At 34.6% G+C, this 20,609-nt stretch overlaps 1 protein-coding gene across 4 annotated transcripts; it reads left to right on the plus strand.

Moving 5' to 3' along the window:
- The first annotated feature begins 8,089 nt into the window (after positions 1–8,089).
- LOC141612245 (prolyl 4-hydroxylase 1) lies at positions 8,090–20,205 on the plus strand. 4 transcript variants are annotated; one of them, XM_074430979.1, is made up of 12 exons: positions 8,090–8,273; positions 8,944–8,991; positions 13,202–13,267; positions 14,291–14,343; positions 14,611–14,676; positions 15,989–16,063; positions 17,752–17,826; positions 18,557–18,627; positions 18,716–18,767; positions 18,855–18,944; positions 19,486–19,578; positions 19,678–20,205. In XM_074430979.1, exons 1-12 carry the CDS (start codon positions 8,210–8,212, stop codon positions 19,783–19,785), a joined length of 861 nt encoding a protein of 286 aa, XP_074287080.1. In that variant the 5' UTR covers positions 8,090–8,209; the 3' UTR covers positions 19,786–20,205. The 4 variants fall into 4 exon arrangements, with proteins under 4 accessions (XP_074287080.1, XP_074287101.1, XP_074287086.1 ...); XM_074430985.1 differs by having other exon boundaries at positions 8,139–8,273; positions 8,624–8,991; XM_074430992.1 differs by having other exon boundaries at positions 8,143–8,273; positions 8,877–8,991.
- The last annotated feature ends 404 nt before the right edge of the window (positions 20,206–20,609 follow it).

Consider the following 20,609-nt stretch of genomic DNA (forward strand, 5'->3'; position numbering starts at 1 on the left):
TACTCACCTAGGACCTAGTCCCATCTAGTCCCAGCTTGAATACTTTAGCCCACACCACACAAGACAAGTAGGACACCCAATTAACCATAAAAGGGGCAAAGAGTCCAACTTACCAACATAAATGCTAACATTCTATCATGTGAAAGGCTATATAAATGTCTATTCAGCAGACAATCCAACCATATCCTCAATGTCATCAATAACCAAATTATAGCTAACCATCAATATCATAGTCCATGAGAATAAACTACAATGGCTAAAGGCAAACAAGACTCAAGCATAAGGCATCCAAAGCATCCAACAACCAACATGTGAAATGATAATTACAAATATCAAGGCATAACATAAAACCTCCAATAACAACCAATCTTACCTCAAAGACAAACCCTCGACCCGAGTCCCGCGACGGGTCATCGGTCAAATCGAGGCTGACTGGTTTAAACCTAGTTTGACCAAACTCGTTGGTCAACTGCCCAACTCGCAGTCTTGGCCTACTTTGGCCCAAATCATAAAATTTATCACAATATAATTCTCATGCTATTTCTAATTTCTATCATGTGAAAAACGAAAGTAACACATTATCAATCACCTAAACACTTAACAAACAACAGGCACAACATTAACTACTAATGTGACATTAATTCGTCGAGTAACTCGGAATAGTTACCTTACGCTAGCAAAGAGACAAGTAATAACTTGAGAAAGCTTCTAAAACCCAAAATTACTCTTCCTCTTCAACCACATATGAGCCACCTAAAAAATTATGTGAAAGGACGATATTAACGAATTATCTTTATATAAAATATGAGACGGAAATTAATTTAATTATATTTTAAATAAACCAAACTAGCGTCAAAACAAATTATAGACACGGCTCTAAAATTATTATGACAACCTCAAACTCGGCCTAACCACCAACTACACATGGCCTCAAACTCGTGACTTAGCTAGGTCATCGCCAGGCCACGGCTGGGCCACTAGGAGTCCGACACGACCACCACCCGACTACCCATAGCCACCCTTCACCCTACTTCATAACTCGACCCAAAAATCGGTCCAAAAAAAGAACCCAAAAGATGCCTAAATTCGACCCCAACTCCCGGTCCTCAAATGCAAAGTGAAAACCCACGATGACGGCTCTCGTCCCGCCCAAAACAGTACCAATCGTCCCCTTAAGACTCCATTCTCGCGCCTAAAAACATTCCTAGCTGAGCCAACTAAGTCAGCATTTAAAACGGTTTTAGAGCGGAAATCCACAAGTATAAAGCAACTCAAAAAGAGTCCCTAAAGACTACAAAAATCGCCCCAACACAGAGTCCAAATCACTCCAAAACAATCCCTACATGTCAGTATACACCGTCTCAACTATAAAACACACCAATTATCACCCAAAACAATCCATACATGTCAAAGATACACCGTCTTAAATATACCACTTACTAGCTAGCATCCCAAATGATCCCTAGAGGTCGGTATACACCGTCTCAATCATCTCCACATATCAGTATACACCGTCTCAACTATACAACCGACTAATTAACATCCATAAGGATCCCTATATATAATTATACACCGTCTCAATTATAAAACAGACTAACCAAAGATTCGAAATAAACATATTTTACAAGTAATATTGAGTAATCTATAATTGTTACCTTTTTCCGATTGAACTAATCATTTATGACTAACAAATCTTCTACAAGACCGTCTATTTTAGTACATACAACCGTCTTATAATAAATATAGCTGAAAATATAAATTGGGTTTGTAAAAATACGTAACGAAAATGAATTTTACTTACAACGGATTGACAGAACGATGGGAGCAAAGAATATGGAACGAAAATCATTGATAACGGATGACAAACGGAGTGGCGGGATCAATTTAAAATCAAAAAAATGAAACGAACGTAAAAGAAGATAAAGGAAGGAGAAGAAGAATGATGATGTGAGAAAATGAAAGAATGAGTGACGAGCTTGCTTGCTCGCTATATATTATACGTACGTTTCTTCGTCGTTAAGAAACTTCGATAGTTATTAAAACCGTTTCGAGTTAAATTTAACCGATTTAAGTAAAAGTTTCAGTAATAAAACGGAATCAATAATAAATAAATTTAATGAGTGAAAATAAAATAAACTCAGCTAGTTAACGTAAATAATAAGAAATCGGCTCGAAACGGAATTATTAGCGATTTTTACGAAACTAACGGATATTAATAAAAAATTGCTAATTTAGTGAAATAAGCTCAAAATAGCTAATTGGACGGTTTTGTTCCCAAAATCCATCTCGGGTTCACTTAAAACAACTTTCATAAGGACTCGTAAAGAAACGGAAATTATTAAATAAATAAACTCGAACTAACTTCAATAAACTCGAACTAACTTTAAATAAACTTATTAATGATTATTAAAATTAACGTATCGAATTATGATGAAATTAATTAATTAGCTAAGCATATATATATAAATCGTTAAATGATGTAATTAAATTCAAAATAGCAATTAAAAGAATTTTATCCAACTTAATAAAATACGGGGTGTTACAGTTAGTGTCATGCCGTATAAAATTTGCAATCAATTAAACATGACTAAGCTTAAATGTACTAATATGACTATCCAATTGGCTGACAGGTTTATTAAGCACCCCATGGGTATCTTAGAAGATGTGCCAGTTAAGATAGGAAAATTTTTCATTCCAGTCGACTTTGTAGTGATAGATATAGCTGAGGATTATCGTGTTCCTATTATTCTAGGACGACCATTCTTGCATACTGCAGGGGCGGTTATAGATGTTAGACATGGGAGTCTTACGTTCAACATTGGAGAGGATACTGTCACTTTTGGTCTTGACAAAGCATCACGTCCTCCTAATTTAAAAGCTTCTTATCATATGATTAATGCTCTTGATCCTACTTTTGATGATTGTCTTGCTTGGTGTTTTGACAGGAATTCACCTGACGCCCCTGCTGCTGCGTCATATCCATGGAGTAAGGAAGTGGATGAGATAGAGAAGCTTATTTATGGAGATTATCCTCCTCCTGAGATGATTTACAGCTGTGATGAGGATGTTGATATGGAAGCTGAGTTGGATGCTTTGGAAGCTGAAATTTTCAGAGAGGAACCAGTTAGAGTTTTTGATGAAGCTTCTATGACAGACGAAGTGCCTTATCTCCTTCCTCAAGAAGATGACCTGAAGAACGATGAACATTGCTCTTATTTTACATTAGACTTTGAGTTTGATGAGCCAGGACATTTTTCATTATTTTTATTCTTTGCTTGGACTATTTATTGGTGCTACTTATGCTTGTGTGTAGCACATGCGCTACTTTTTGATTTACTGTTATGAGCATTAACTTGTATTGATTATGATTTGTGTGCGCATTTGTTTTAAATGCAGATTTCTTGCTCGACAGTAGGTTCCTCGATCGAGTGTCATGGGGCTCGATCGAGTCACCTCATGTTTTGGTAGCTGACGATGATAGGAATTGTGCGGATGATTAATTTCCCCTGTTTTGCTGCTGGTTTGGGGGAACCATAAGCTCTTACCCGGTATTCTCTTCCCTTATAGCTTCTTTTATTGTATTGTCTATTTCTTCTCCATTCCTTTTGTTAGTTGTGTCCTTTAGGTTGCTGGATTTTTGTGTGATTGCTATGATGTAGGCGTCACAATGAGGACACTGTGACATTTAGGTTTGGGGGAGGAGTCTTTATTTATGTTGTGTGCTTTACTTATTGTTGTGTGCATTTATATAAAAAATCCATAAAAATTAAAAACATGTTTTTCCTTTGTTTTAGGTTGAGTCTTGGTGAATTTAATAACTATGATGTTAATTTGCATTGTTTTTGCATTTGAATCCCAAATAGTTGTTCATGTACATTGTTTTGACTCGTTAGCCATGAAAACAAAGCTCATAATTCAAGTCTTAACCGTATTGACATGCCTTATATTGATTAGATTTGACACAATTACGTTGGTAAACTACTTAAATTCTGAGGTTTATAGAGCTTCCTAGGCCAGGAACATCAATAAAATGGTCTCATTGTCAATTAGGCTTGAGTGTGGTTTCTCCTTGTGGAATGTGTAATATCAAACTGCATAAGTGTGACATTGATTTCTTGATACTTCTATTGCTTTCATTTGACTAAATACATGTGGACAGGCGTTCTTACCGTTCAAATAAGCCTTGCAATTGCCTTTTTGTTAGCTCGTTTGAACCCTTGTAGCCAATCTTAAATTACATCTAGCTACAATCCAAGAATTTGCCTACCTTTTCGGGACAGTCGCAGTTGCTTGTTTATCATAATTATTTTGCTATTATGGTTGGGTTGGGACTTATTGTTGTCCTGTGGGTATAGCAAAATACTTTTAGCGATTGTGTTGTATCCTTGTGTTGGAAAAGAAAAATATGAAGCGAAAAAAAAAGAAAAAAAAAAAAAGAGAGAAAAATCGAAAAATAGAAAAAGAGAAAAGAAAAGAAAAGAGATTGCTTCATTTGGTTTTGTCAAGGATAAAAAGGATGGTTGTTAGAGTCTAATGCATAGTTGGAGAGTAATTTATTAGCTCTCATATGTTGTAAAGTTGAGATCATTTCTCTAAGTTGGGTTCATTTATTATCAAATATTTGGTTTTTGTTTTGGTTAGCGCTGCGACTACCGTCTTAGCTCCACATATCCATAACGTGCTTAGGCACAAACCATTTCTATCCCTTTAACCCATTTGCCACCCTTATTGTCCTTGATACATGTAATTTTGTCTACATATGTGATTGCATATTAGTTGGGGAAATCTCTATCACATTAGATTGCATGCATGTTTCATAAGTTGAGTAAGTGTTTCTACTTATTTATATCTTCACATATAACTCACCCTATATACTTATGAGTGCATGAGTGACATCCGCGAGAATCCAACTAATTTGTCTTGCAAGATCGAAAGGTATTTGACATTTGTCTATAGTATGGTGACTTGAGACTTGAGCTATGTTTTCTATTTCCCGTACCTTTGAATTTGTTTTATTGGTACACTTTAGTCATTGCTTTGTTACAAGATATGGATAGCTTGAGATTTGTATGTGCATCAACATTAGCTCTGAGTTGTTTATTTGCCATTTGTATGGTTGTCTTTTGTATTATGTGTTGCTTTGCTTGAGGACAAGCAAAAAGATAGTTTGGGGGAGTTTGATGAGTCATAATTATATACATATTTATGCCTCCCCTTAATTGCTTTTGATACGGTTTTCGTGCTAGTTTATAGCATTTACATGCCTTTTAAGTTAGAATGTCGATACTTCCCCCTTTTGATGTTTGATGCAGGAATGATGCATTTGAGGAGCAAAGGAATAAAATGAGAATCTCAGAGTGGGCATGAAGGGATACACGAAGCATGGCACGAGAATCCATAAGAATGAAGGAAGAGAAGTTAAGAAGAAAACACGAAGAAAAGAGCTTCTTATCACTAGTTCTTCCTTTGAAGATACATATCTTGAGTTATACAACTGATTTTCAAGTAATTATAATTGGAGGTGAAAGTTTATCCTCTTAGCTTTCCAACGCCATAAAAATCGCTTGTTTCTGACAAGTAACGAAGAAATGGCGGCCGTTTGAAGATCACTGCGCAAAGCAGGAACTTGGTTCCTCGATCGGGCCAAACTAAGCTCGATCGAGGAACCAACCTAATCAACTAAATTTCGCAATGTCGAGAGTTGGATGTTCTTGAACTTTGGTGCCTCGATCGAGCCAGGCCAGGCTCGATCGAGGAAGTGGTTCCTCGATCGAGTCCACTTAGGCTCGATCGAGGAACCTTCCAGTTTTATAATTCCCGCAAGTTTCCTTAAGTCGGTTATGTATTGCTATAAATACCAAAACTCGTACCCTAGGTTATTTATGCTTTATTTTCAATAGGTTTAATATAGCTTCCTTATAAAACTCTCTCAAATACTTAGCTTAGTTTAATTATTGTTCGGATCTATTGCCTTTAATTACGGTATTGTTCTTAATCTTTCCTTTATTATTAATCATTTATTTCTTTGTTCATTTTTTATGCTTGCAATCATGTTTCTTATTATTGTTATTGTTGTTTGTACCTTTAATATGAGTAGCTAAATTCTTAATCTAGGGTGAAGGGGATCTAGGTTAATTAGAAAGGGGAAATTGATTAATTGCTAGTGAAATCGTTTAAGTTGCCGCTTGATTATTGTTCTTATTCTAGTTAATTAACTTAGGCATGAGTTGTTAATTAGTGTAGCGAATTAATCCTTTCACCGACTGGGTTAGAATTAATATAGGCTGCGATAATTGAATAGATTGTATCTAATTATAGCGACCGCATCTTAGAATCGATCTAAAGGGCATAATAGAGTCGATCGATCTTATGACCTTAGACAACTTGGTAGATCTAGCAATTGATTAATAGACCCCATATAATTGACCTAGTGAACCGGAAATCCTAGACTTTTAATATTATCGCTATTCATCTTTTATTTACTTTGCAATTAGCTGTTAGAAATCAAATCAAACAAACCCCCCACAATTGGTTACCTTAAGACACTATAAACATCAACAAACTAGATAATCACCGCTTCCCTGTGGATTCGACCCTGACTTACCGCTAGCTATTTTGTTAGTAGTAGTTTAGGTTTACTTTGATTAAGGCCAACGAATGAAATAACCTTATCATGAATGCGACTCACTGGCAGTCTCACACAACAGACAACTAGTCTCTACATTTAAACCTCTTCTACACAATCTATCCCTGGTTAAAAGTCTCTCTTGAGCAGCCAACTAAGCTATAAAATTGTGCTTGCTCATTCCATATCTAGTCCACACCAAAGCTCTCCACTTCACCTTAACTTGATCATTCTGCAGCCAGAGATACCCATCTTGAATAGAATAGTCAGTACCAGTCCTCCATGAATTATTAGTAAACCCCAATTGTATTCTATCCTTTACCCAACAGATGTTTTTCTAGGCCCAACTAGCAGTAACAGAAGGATTATAGCTCCACCAGTCAGACTGCTTTATGTAAATATTATTCACCCATTTCCCCCCACAAATGATCTTTCTTATTAGCTATCCACCACACATACTTGCAAATAGCAGCAATGTTCCACAATTCAGATTTGAGAATGGCCAAACCACCAAATTCCTTGGATTTGCACACCTTAGACCAAGCCACGGGAGGAGATTTATCATACCGAATATGCCCTTGCCACAAAAAATTCCTGCAAATATCATCAATTTGTTTAGGGTGTTGCTTTTTCACATACGGGGTTTACTCTTTCACATACATTTTTTCATAAAGTTTTCATACTATACCCTTTTTCTAAATCTAAACAAATTAGGTTTTACATATACTTTCTCCCTAAACTTAAACCAAAATTGTTCTACAAACATAAACAAAATTGTTCTACAAACATAACGATGGATTACACTTTTCAAATTCTTCAATTAATGAAGTAAGTAATTTGTTTGCAATTAATAAAAAATTGTTTAGTAAATATTTTGAATCATAATTAGGGTTTATAATTCTTCAAATTCTTCAATTAGGTTGATGACGATTGTAGGGGGATAACGGTGGTCTGCTCTGGATGGGGACAATGGTGGTCGGAGAGATTGTGGGACGCCGTTGATCGGCTGGGTCTGGGGACGCCGGTGGTCGGCTAGAGATTAGGGGAATCACAGGGGAAGGGAAACGCTGACAGTTGCAGAGGGCGGAGAGTGCGGCGTAGAGGGAGGGTGCTCGAGGTCGATCGACCTGAGTTCGGCCGAAGTGAGGGTTGTCGGCGAACGAACTGATTGGAGGTGGTGAACGAAGGTGGGTGTTGGTGTTTTAGTGGTGAAAGGAGATTAAGGAAGTGAGAAAAAAAATTAATTATAAAAATGACAAGGTTAAAATTGTAAATGACGTATGTGAAAGAGTAATATTCGTATGTGAAAAAACAATACCGTTTTTATTATTATTATTATTATTATTATTATTATTATTATTTTTGAGGAAGTACTCGAGTTAGGAGGGAATGAGCATATCGTATTGGGCTGACGAAGCTGTGTGCGTTATAAAGGAAAGAAACCGTCGACTACTGGATCATACTAAATCCGTAACTGACTCGTCCATAAAACCCAGTAACAATCTAATAAGTCAATCACACTCTCTTTCTCTCTCTTTAAACCCCTGCCAAATTAGAGCACCATTTTCGGACAATCATTCAACAATGGCGAATGCACTTAAAATCGTCTTCGGACTTCTCACTGTCGTCACCTTCGGAATGATCATCGGTATCGTTTTCTCCTCTCTTCCTCCTATATCATTATTGTTTCATTACTTCCAATTTTTTGAGCTTAATTCTTAATCTTGATTATTAATTTTTGATTTAATGCTTGTTTTGATCGTTTAAGAGCTTATTGATTTGAAATGCTTCAGTTCAATTAGAAAACTGTCAATGTTTGTATTTTAGTAGTGATTTTGAATCTTTTGATTCAGCAATTTCGCTAATTAGATTAGATATCATGTGCTGCATTTGTTTTGGAGTAAACTAATTCGAAATTACTGGCTAATTAGGCTGTACTTATGGTGGAATGATCAAACATAGCAAAGAAATGAGATTGCTTTTTTTTTTTTTGTTAAGGATGCGATTTTGGGATTAGATTGCTACGTGGAACGGCTCATGCTTAGCAAGGGAATTCCGTGGCTCAAGTATGAATGCTAGTAGGCTAGTGATTAGAATGTGCTGATGAATGTGTCAATCTCACCACCAACAACATTGTTCTTCTAGTTGTTTGATGTAGAGATTATGTGTCAATCTCACCACCAACTCCTTGTTACTTTATGAACTACTTTATCTTCAAATATATTTTGTCAATTCATCAACTATCGTACAGGTGAAAAATGATACTGTATTCATCAACTATTAGACAAGAAATGATGATTTGTTGATGGAGTTTGCAGGTGCTTTATTGCAGTTAGCATTCATCTCTCGGCTAGAAGATTCATCTGGTATTAATCCCTCTATGCTAAAATCTATTTTTGTTTCTCTATAATTATTGATGATTTTATGTCTTAACTCTTAACTCTTAAGGCATGTTAGACATCATAATTTTTATGTATACAAAAGGCACATGTGAGCATTGTAATTTAAGGCAACTTTATTATTTTGTGGTAAGCAGCATTGGCTCAGACGTGACATCATTGAATCACTTTGTTTTTTCCATGGCCACACTGTATGGCAAACTTCAGGCTTAAGCAATGAGATACTTTACTAGAGAAGCTAATGTAGAAGTAGTTATGAACTTAAAATTTAGATTGGCTTAGGAGCGCTAAGGTGGCCTACTGACCTAGTATCCCCCATGCTCATCAATCCTGGTGCATGTAACTGTTCAAAGTTGTTAGCAATGCATTGGACTCGTATGGTCATCACTCATCACTCATCACTCATCACTGGGCCATTTTTAGTTGCAGATGTGATTAGGCTTTGTTAGGCATGACACTTCAGGTACCTATTTGACCAAAATTCTAGATAACTTATATTTTGGAAAGTGTGTGGTAAAAATTCAGCTACCTGAAACAAAAGGCTACTTGTATTAGCATGTGAAACAAAACGCTACCTATTTATATTTATCTTCTCTTTTTTACCCTTTAATCCCCACTAAACTAAAAGAATAAGAACTACTCAATATTTTCCCGCCCAAATGATTGACAATAGTGATGGGTCCATGCTAAAATTATAATAATTGATGATTGATTGACTAACAAATTTGCCACATACTAAAATATCTCAATAAATTATAAAGTCAAATCAAATTATTCTTTCCAAATTCAATATATTTGATATACGGAGTACAAAAGAAAGTGGGGCCCATATTATACACTACCAAATATCTGATACACCGCCGTTCTTTACAAACCCTTCACACTGCCAAATCTTATACAATCTTCTAACTTCTTCACAAAAAAACCTGAAAATAAATACAAAAAATATATTAATATAATTTATAGAATAACATCACAATATACTAGATATATAATTTTGATATTATAATATATAAAAGATACCACAAAACAAAACTCTCCCTAACAAACTACAACCATACCCATGTTGAGTATATAATTATCCTATAATATATAGGATATATATATAATATATATACTACGACATTAAGCCATCTATACATTTTTACGATCAATGCAATAACAAAGTAGTGACCCTATATTAGATTATGTTTTTACATAATAGTCAGCTATCATTATTTTTAACAATAAAAATAGGTTCGCACAAAAATAACTTAATCTAAAAGTCCTTTAAATAGTACACTACAATCTATTATAAGTACAACCTCACAAATCTTGTGCTTTAGCACGGGATCTCAACTAGTTACAATATCAATTAGGCCCTGTTCTTTTGGACTTAATTTCAGTTCTAATCAGTTCAGTTCAGCTCCATTCAGTTCAGCTCAATTCAATTCAATTCAGTTCAGTTCAGTTTATTTCAACATTACTATTATTATTCTTATTGATATTCTTATTATTATTTTTATATTAATGTATTTACTATTGTTATTATTATTATTATTATTATTATTATTATTATTATTATTATATTATTATTATTATTTATATATTTATTATATTACTATTATATTTATTAATAATTAATTCGTATTGTTTATATTATTATATATATATTTAATACATTTATTATTATTATTATTATTATTATTATTATTATCATCATCATTATTATTATTATTATTATTATTATTATTATTATTATTATTATTATTATTATATTATATTTAATATTTTATTAATATATTTATTATTATTAATATTATTCATAACATATTTATTATTATTATTATATTTAATATTATTATATTAATAAGTTATTATTTAATATTTATTATTTTATTAATATACTCATTATTAATATTATTAATCACATATTTATTATTATTATTATTATTATTATTATTATATTTAATATTATTATGTTAATAAGTTATTATATTAGACCTATTATTATTATTATATTATTTATTTTTTAGTTATTATTATTAATAATGTTATCATTTATATTACTAATATATTATTATTATTATTATTACTTTATTTATTATTATATTAATATTTTATTTTTTATATATCTTATTAGATTATTATTATTAGATTATATTAATATATTATTATTATTAATGAATAATATTATAATAATATTTATTATTATTATTGGTATTATTTTTATTATAATATTTATTATTTTTATTATTATTAATATAATATTTTTATTATTATTTTGATTGAGATCGATTGATTCACTCCATTAAGTTGATTGATTCGGCTCCATTAAGTTGATTCGATTCAGACAATTTGGTCCAAAAAAAGGGCCTTACTCATCATTATCCTTGTTTTTTTTAAGATATTACAATGGGCATTGTAGAAAGTCCATTGAATTGAATTTTTGTTTACGTTATTTTACTTTGATATTAATCATGATTTGAATTACTACTGCCATACTTTCTGAAGACGTTTTGAGGCGTGCAAAACGATAATCGTGTCCTTTTATGTTATTTTACCAAATATCAACTATTTTGCCAAACATTTTAAAGTTAATCTAAATACCTTATCAGTTTTTAAATTCAGCTACTTTTTCAGATTTTCGTCACCTTTTCAAGTTTCAGCTACTTTTTCCAATTTCCAAGGCACATTCCCATATCTAAAATCAAATAGGATGGATACTTAACACTTCTCTAGACTCTACCGCAAGAGCGACAATGCTGAACAAGGATTTCAGTTCATAAAACAAATGTTTAGATTCCTAGAATTCTCTCTAATATTTTGATGGGTCCCTTCTTTGCTTATTCGAAAAAAAAAACATGCGTCGAGTGCGTGTAAGCTTGACTTAAGGACCAATAAGGCACTTGCCAAAATGCCTTGGGACGGCTTAGACGTGTTTTATGAATAAGCCGCATCAAGCAATGTGCACTGTAATGCAAAATCCATATTTTCTTCTAGCTATTCTTTTCGACCCTTCCCTTTTCCCATTATCCCTATCTCATATATTAGCCCTCTTTTAGAAAAAAGATAATAATTCTTTCACAGTATTTTATTATAGAAATACAGATTTGTTTACAAAAATGTTCTACCTCGTGTGCATGAGCCATGAGGCACTTGCCTTCATTTCGTGCCTTGCGCGTCATCAACACGGGCCCTTGTCACCTTGCTGCACCTCGCTCTTTTAAAATTATCTTAGCTTTTTTGTAAGTCTTGTAAGGTTGGAATTGGGACCATATTTTTGTAAATGTAATTGGGTTCATTTTACCATATTTCCATCAAAGACTGTTTGTTGCATGAGATTAGTAAAGGAGATAGGGATTGTATAGGTGTTTGAATGTCTTATGTGCTTAGATAGCAAAAATTTGCAGATTAATTATATGTTTTTTTTTCTTATTTGGCCAAGTCTTTGGTTTTACCAAAGTAATCAAACTCTATGTTATGAATCTAAAGCTAGGCATGATATTTTATGCTAATGAACTTTGAATGATAGAGGGAAAAAAATTTTAGATTCTCTTTGGGTTTAAGTTGATGGTATTAAGGTTTCCGTTTGGGGTGCGAAGTATGCCGGCAAATTATATATTCTCCACACTACGCTAATTCATTGGCTTTACTAAACTGTATAGACATAGGTATTCACTGGTGATTATATGTCTATGCCTGTTATTTTTGAGGTTGATGTATTATAAAAGGAAAAGGTATAAAGCTTCTCTTAGCAGAAAGCCGCAGGGCATTGTTAAAGGGGTCCAATTTCCACATGCAGTAGGATTAGCCGAACTCAAAGTTGTCCGTATTACTTGAGCAGTTGAGCTTTGAGGACTTATTGTCTTCTAATGTTTCTCCTGTCATTTTCATAAAATCTTACACCCTTAATGAAAAGGATACGGGGAATCAAACTCTGCACCTTTTGCCAACCCAAGGAGAGTAAAGTAGTTTATGCAAGCGGGGAAAAAACCGTGATCAGTTTGTTTTTGTAATTCAACGCCTAAGAGTTACATTTCTTAAGCATTTGATTTTCTACAAGTTTGCACCCACTAGTTAGAGACTTAGAGTTTTAGACTATAATTGAATTGTACTGGAGTGCATTGACCATTAAGTTACATTATTTTATGTTTATAGTTGTGATGTATCGTAATGGGTATAAACTATTTGTCAGGCTTTGGTTTTCCGTTACGTGGAAGCATACAACGAACTCGACCTTCTGGCTATCTTCTTCCTGCAGGTGAATCCTCTCCTACATGATATAACCTTGGTCATTTGTCTTTCAATGCAATTTGCAATGAATTTTCATAATGGGCATCAGTTGCAGTCTCTCTTTGTTAAAACACTGGGGTAAGACTATGTAAATCTGGCTCTCTTACCCCACCTTTCTCAGGAGACCTTGTGGCAATGCGATAATGTTGTCGACTTCTTGTTGAACCTTGGTCCTGTCTCACGTGTCATTCACTCAGACACCTTTTGCCCTTGTACCCTCTTCTTTTTTCTTTCAAGGGATTGTCTGTAGCTTTGGGTTCTACATTATGTATGTTCCATGATGTATTATTTCCATAAAATAGTCACTATTTACATACTAATTAATCCAAGAACACATAATCTTACATATACTAATAAAGTTACATTTTTTTATGTCTTTGCCTAGGCTATCATTCACCTTAATTAACCTACATTTATTTAGTATTGCCCAATCCTACTGAGCTAAACATTAATTGGAACCCTATACGTGTGCTAAGCTTTTGAGATCATCCTCTTTGAGAGTACTCAAGTGAGAGGATTCATCTGTACTTCAACGATGTAGAAGAATGTGTGTTATATATCTTGCAGTATTCCCATTTCTTTTTTTTTTCATGCATAGAAAATTGCGAGTTTCGTAACGGCCCTTCTAACAACTCGTTCATGTTCCCCTTGGTATTGCTATTAACAATTGGAGAGAAAAACAGTGAGAAGAATAGAAAAATAAACTCATGATTTAGTGCTGGGAATTTTGGACCATTATGATTGTCAGTTGTGGCTTAATTACTCAATAAAGTTATGTTGTTTGTATTTGAGTATGGTTTATGGGAATAGTGAAACAAAGATGCTAATCAGAGAGCATTTCATTATTATAGCACTATTACGTGGGTTTAAAATTTGTGAGTTGTATGATTTGGGCTACAAAAGTGGTACAGGACTAATAACTTACAGCTTACTACTTGTGGATCTTTTTGTTATTGCTAAAATTTTTGTACCATGTCCGTTGGCTTTTCAGGCATCAGCCACTGGGCTAATGACAAGGAAGCTGCTATTTTACGCCTTGGATTTGTAAGTTATTTGTCTTGATCAGATCTTGATTTATATTTGACATGTTGCCATTTCACGGACTTATTCTGCGCCATTATTATCTAGCATCTAGAAATATACCCTCTGATCCATTATGAGGTTTGGGCAATACAACAAAATTAACACCACCCCAATGTCTTTAAGGCTCTTATGCTGTAGACTTTATTTGGTTTGAAAGTATACTGTGGCATTGCTTATTAATGGACATGTTCCTTTTACTAAGGTTTAATTTCTTATGTTGCATAATAGGTCGAGCCAGAGGTGATTAGCTGGTCACCCCGAATTATTGTACTTCATAACTTTTTGAGCCAGGAGGTATACTCACTTACTTATTCTTGTTGCTTTATGTGTTAGCGATTTAGCTGTCCTAGGTAATCAAAATTAATGTGTGTGAAACCATCTATAATTCGAAATATTTTATAAAGTTGCTCTATTCTGTATGCGGTACATAGCTGTTTGTGTTCAGAACTTTATTGTTAATAATCATTTTATGAATGATTATTTATGGTCATTAATGATGATTTATACCTTTGGTGAATGATATCTTCCTGGTTGGTTGCTAATAGCTGCTACCCTATTATGGTAATTCTCAGCGCCAGTAGTTCAACTAAAATATTTTTGGAACTTTGTGGTATTTGCTTGAACTACTTCACTTCTCATAAACCTACAAAATCATGGATGTCTCTTAAGAGCAAGATTTTTGGAACTTCGTGGTACTTGCTTGAAATACTTCATAACAGTCTGACCTCTGGCAAGAGCAAGATTTAATGAACCATATCCCAGTATTTTATAAGACAAATTCTGAACTTGATTGATGTCATCTTTTAATTTTCTTTTAGTTACTCCCTCCATTCCACTTTTATTGGCCCCTTTTCTATTTTAGGAAGGATTTAAGGAATAGTCGGAAATAACAACCTTACCCCTTGAATTAAAGACACTGGGGACAATGTCATTTTGATGGAGGGAGTGGTAGTTAATATATTAGGGGCAATATTGGTAGTTCACTCAATTACCATACTAAGTTTTTAGACCATCCACATTGAAGAGGAGGTCCTCTTCCTCTCTTTGATTTCTTCTAATTTTCTCATTTGGCCACATCGCTTTCTCTTTTCTCTACCTCACTTCCTACTCTCTTCATCCTTTTCCTCTCTTTTTCTCCACGTCAAAGAGGATGCTCCATTCATCTCTTTTTCCTCCTTTTAAGTAGACGCCACCACCCGTATTCTCTCTTGTATGGCAGTTGGCCCAAGGCAAGGACATCCTCCATAAATGGAGGATGTCTTCCTCTTCAAAGCGAATGTTGCCACATTGAAGAGGACATCCTCTTAGCACTCTCTCTCTCATCTAAGAGGATGGTCACTCTTCAATGTGGGTGCCTTAGAAAGGGGTCAATTAATTTGGAATAGCTTTTGGAGGAAGAGGGACAATAAACATGGTGGGGAGGGAGTATTATCTTATTCAACTTGTACTACATTTTCTAAATGCAAGATTGTATTGAGACTAGATAAGTTATCATGCAAAAGATTTGCCTCATGCTTCAGCTGTTGCTGTCACTCATTCATCTTTGCTGCTGCATCTGTCCAAATTTTCGTAGCTATTGCTTATTAAATTTTTGCGAATTTCTCAGGAATGTGACTATCTTAGAGCTTTAGCTTTGCCTCGCCTTCAGGTCTCTACTGTGGTTGACACTAAAACTGGAAAGGTTTGTACGGTCCTTTTTTAATTTCTTTCCTAATGATCAACCATCCTTTGTTTTATCATTTACCCTTTGTGTGTCTCTACTGCTGATGCATACTCTTTTGTACCTGTGCTCATAGCCATAGGAAGGTGTGACAAATTTGCGGTGGTTGAGCTGGATGAGTCCGCATATCTCTTTAATATTCGAATGCGGAATATGCTAATGAGTAATGAGCTCATATAACTGTAGAAGGTAGACAGACTGACAGAGTGACTCAAGAAAGGAAGAGAGGGGAAAACTTAACCATCATATTGAAGTGTTTGTTACTCCTAATTGTCTTTTTTTCACCTCTGCTATGGCCTTCCAAACTTGTTGCACAGGCTCTATATATGCTGAAAGTCATGCTTGGTTCTACCTCATGTTTGTAGGCTGTGAGTGTGTTGTGACTTGTGTACCATTCCATATTATAGTTCCCTTCATATCCGCTTTCATGCTCAAATTCCTTTCTTGTTCAGTTTGGTATACTAGGATGAATGTGCAGATGCAGACTTCATACCCATTTCATGCTCAAATTCCTTGTTCAGTTTATTATGTCCTTCCAAATCTGGCAGATGTATACGATTTTTTCATTCTTTTTTCCCCTTATTTCTGAATTATTTTCTTTTTTATGTTCTTTGGAAAGTTTTGTTGTTCACATTTTGCTTGTCCATTAAATTTTCTACTTGCTGGTAGTGCAAAACTGTGATCCTTTTTAGGTTTCATATGATAACATACATTTTCCTCATGCAATGTTCTATTTATTTGTATAATTGTTTTTGTTTGGTACTCCCTTCGTAATTGTATGATCTTCCCATTTTTTATTTTGATTGTAACATTGTTTGAGGTAGCAATATTGCATGGCAATAATATGGGCAAGTTTGGTGTTAAGTGTGGTTAATAGTTTTATTACAAGAGGTTTAAGTTACGGGTAATAATGGCAAATCTTGTAATTAATCATTGTTCATAAGGAGAAAACAGTAGCTTTGACCAAAAAACATACCAAATATAGCATGAAAAAAGTTAGGAAGATGATAAAAGAGTATTCCAAAATGGATAATGTGAAGCTCATTTCGTTATGGAGGGAGCAAGTCTTAACCGTTAAATTTATTGTTGCACCCTAACTTGGGAAAGGGAAGGGCCAGGTAGGTTGAGGGTTGATTAGTTAAAAATGTAAAAATACTCCACTATTACTACTTTTCCTAAACCTTTGTGCAAAAAGCAATACTCTTATCATTTGATACAGTAGTACATTTAGGACTTCTTAATTTACGTGAAGTCATATCTCATGAGATTATCTATTCCTCTGTTTGTCATCTGAAATATGACAGTAAAAACATTTTCCAGGAGGCCATTAGGTAAGTAGCCTCTCATTGTAGAAATCTGAAATTTCGGACCAAAACCTCCCAGATTGTTTGAGCTTTTTCGAAGTTTGTAGTACTTACGTTTTTAATGTCCAACCAAAGGAGCGAGGAATGCGTTACTCTAAATGCTCCACATGTAAAAATACCTTCCAGGAGGCCATTAGGTAAGCAGGGTCCGATTGTAGAAGCCTGAAATTTCGGACCAAAACATCCTAAATTATTGAGCTTTGTTGAAGTTCATAATACTTGTGTTTTTAATGTCCAACAAAATGACGACTAATGTGCTACTCTAAATTCTTCACGTGATTGCAGGGAGTTCGAAGTGAAGTTAGAACAAGCTCTGGAATGTTCTTGCGTCATGATGAAAGGAAGTATCCATTAATAGAGGTAGGTTATGCTTTCTGCATTATGTTCTCCTTTATTTTTAGGACTGGAGTGGAACAGTGGAATTCTGTGACCACAATTCTTTTGCTTTCATCTGGAATTTATGAAGGTGTTTGATTGTTTTTTTTTTGCAAGTCAGTGAACTGCACCATGTCCTGTAATGACGTTTCGATTTGACTATCTTAATTTGTTTTTCTGTCTTTCTCATAGTTAATTACCGTTATCTATCGCACAGTTTATTTCCTCTCTTCGTCCAACAATTATAACACTACCTCGTAGTTCAAAAAGAATGATATGGAGTATAATGGACCTTAAACAGGTCATATGCGGGGTTTCTGTTCAGCAACGACCCCTAAAAATGGCCATAAAGACAGCTTGCTTTAGCCTCTGAATGTTCTTTTCGTCTTTGTGGCTTACCTTGTTGCTCAATGACCTCAAAGATTCCTGGTCATGTCATAAGAGATGCTGTGTAAGAATTGGGTTCAGTTCAAGAGCTGTGAGATGAGGCTAGTAGGGGCACATTGAAATTACTTTTTGATATAGATCATTTAGTAAATGGCAACGCCATAGTGGCAGGAAAGAAGGAAATAAGTTATGGTGTGGGAAGGGATCGTCGGTTCAATTCCTCTAAAAGCTTATTTTCTTAATGTCTGGTATTTGTTTGGCTTATTGACCTTAAACGTCTACCTCGAAGACTGTATTCCAACCACTAACGTTTTCCTTGGAATATCAGGCAATAGAAAAACGAATCTCTGTTTTTTCTCAAATACCTGTCGAGAATGGGGAGCTCATTCAAGTTTTGAGGTGGGTTGTGCAGAGTATTTACTAAAACTTTGTTGAGTAAAAATGTATCTTTATGTTTAACACCTATGGTACATTTTATGTGATGCAGGTATGAGAAGGATGAGTTCTACAGGCCACATCATGACTATTTTTCTGACACCGTAAGTGATGTCTCATTTAACCTGAACCATCAGTTTTCCCAAATCTTTTTTTCTTATCTTTGTGGTTTAAGCTTTCTTTGGTTTCAGTTCAATGTGAAGCGTGGAGGTCAAAGAGTAGCAACAATGCTTATGTACTTGAGCGACAATGTTGAAGGGGGAGAAACATATTTCCCTATGGTAAGACCATCTAGAGTTGGTATTATTTTACCTTAATGGTGATGTGTGCTCTACTTATTGATGTAACTTCCCAAGTTGCCATCTTGATTTATCAGTATATCGCTAGAGTTTTCATGTTTCTTTTTGCTATATTTTGTACTTCCACTTAACACCCCTTCCTCTTTCTAGAAAAAACAACAAAAGTAAAATTATTTGGCTATTCAGCTATGCCCGTTTCATTTATCCAGTTAGATGGAGTTTTATTTTTATTTTTGTAATTAAAAAACTTGTTTTTCGAACATTCTGCTCATTTATGTTTTTTTCAATTGACATTTTCATTTGACTTTTAATTTTCTTCTTACATCAGAACCCCCTTGCAACCACTCTCACCCAAAACCTAACAATTTTTGGGAGTCATTGTTGTTTTTGTTGTCGTATTACATAATTTTACCTATCATTGATGGTGGGATTAAGGTTCTCTTGTTATTGTTGTGTTATTATCATGTTTAACACTTCTTTTCCTGTTTTTTCTTCTGTTCATTCTTCATTTTTTCCACCTCAGGCTGGTTCAGGCCAATGCAGCTGTGGTAAAAAGACTGTAACAGGAATGTCTGTAAAACCGATCAAAGGAAACGCCGTCCTTTTTTGGAGTATGGTTAGTATCTCAAATCAGTTTTGGAAAGGCAACACAATAATATCTGGGATAAAGCTGTGATAATAGTTAACATTGTCTGTGAATCGGAATTCTTTGCAGGGCCTTGATGGGAATTCCGACCCAAATAGTGTACATGGTGGCTGTGAGGTCATTTCCGGGGAGAAATGGTCTGCAACAAAGTGGATGAGGCAAAGAGCAGTGAATTAGGTAGTGACCCCAAGTGGAGTGAACCTTGTTTCTCATTTATGGAACGAGAGGGCTCCGCACTTCTTACTCAAGTATCCTTGCTAATAGAGCACTCCAAATTATACTCCGTATAAGATTTGAGTTGATTTAGGCTGAGGCTAGAAGACATGTACAGGAGACCACAGAGACATTGATTTGCAGTTGAAACCCTTAGAAGCTCGCTCACATTATGTAATCACAGAAAAGCACCTCAATTGTGAATCTCATTGGTAGATTCTCCCGTTTACCAAGGCTTATATAGAGTATATCCTACTCTTCATATTTGGAAGGTTGAATTGAATTGCTGCCCGTTTATCGAAGATGGGTGCCATATATTGTACTTGGTATTCGTATATGATTGTGTGTCAATTCCATCAGTAAAATGGTGATTTATTTTCCCCTTGTGTGATTCTCAAATATTAAGGGTTTATTCAGCTTTTAGTAGGAGGTATAAGCAGTGAAAATACGGAATAAGCCACTAACCCTGAATCAAAACTCACATTCTACACTTCCACAGCTCTCACAAGGACAAGAGTATTAACTATTATTCCTACAACAGCAACAACCCTCACTGCCTAATGGCTCCAACAAATTGAGGGGTTAAATTGCGTCGATGAACTACTACTATTTCATAACATTCCTACCGCAAAAATAATGGTTAAATAGACTTCATTTGATCATTCTGACATTCGCTGATTTGAACTCTTAAGTTTGTAACATACATTTTGTGGCCTCAAAGTACACCTTGATGTATATTCTATTCATCTTTCCGTAACATAACACTGTAGCATCATTCCCATTTTGCT

Source organism: Silene latifolia, chromosome 1, assembly GCF_048544455.1.
Source record: "Silene latifolia isolate original U9 population chromosome 1, ASM4854445v1, whole genome shotgun sequence".
Lineage (NCBI taxonomy): Eukaryota > Viridiplantae > Streptophyta > Magnoliopsida > Caryophyllales > Caryophyllaceae > Silene > Silene latifolia.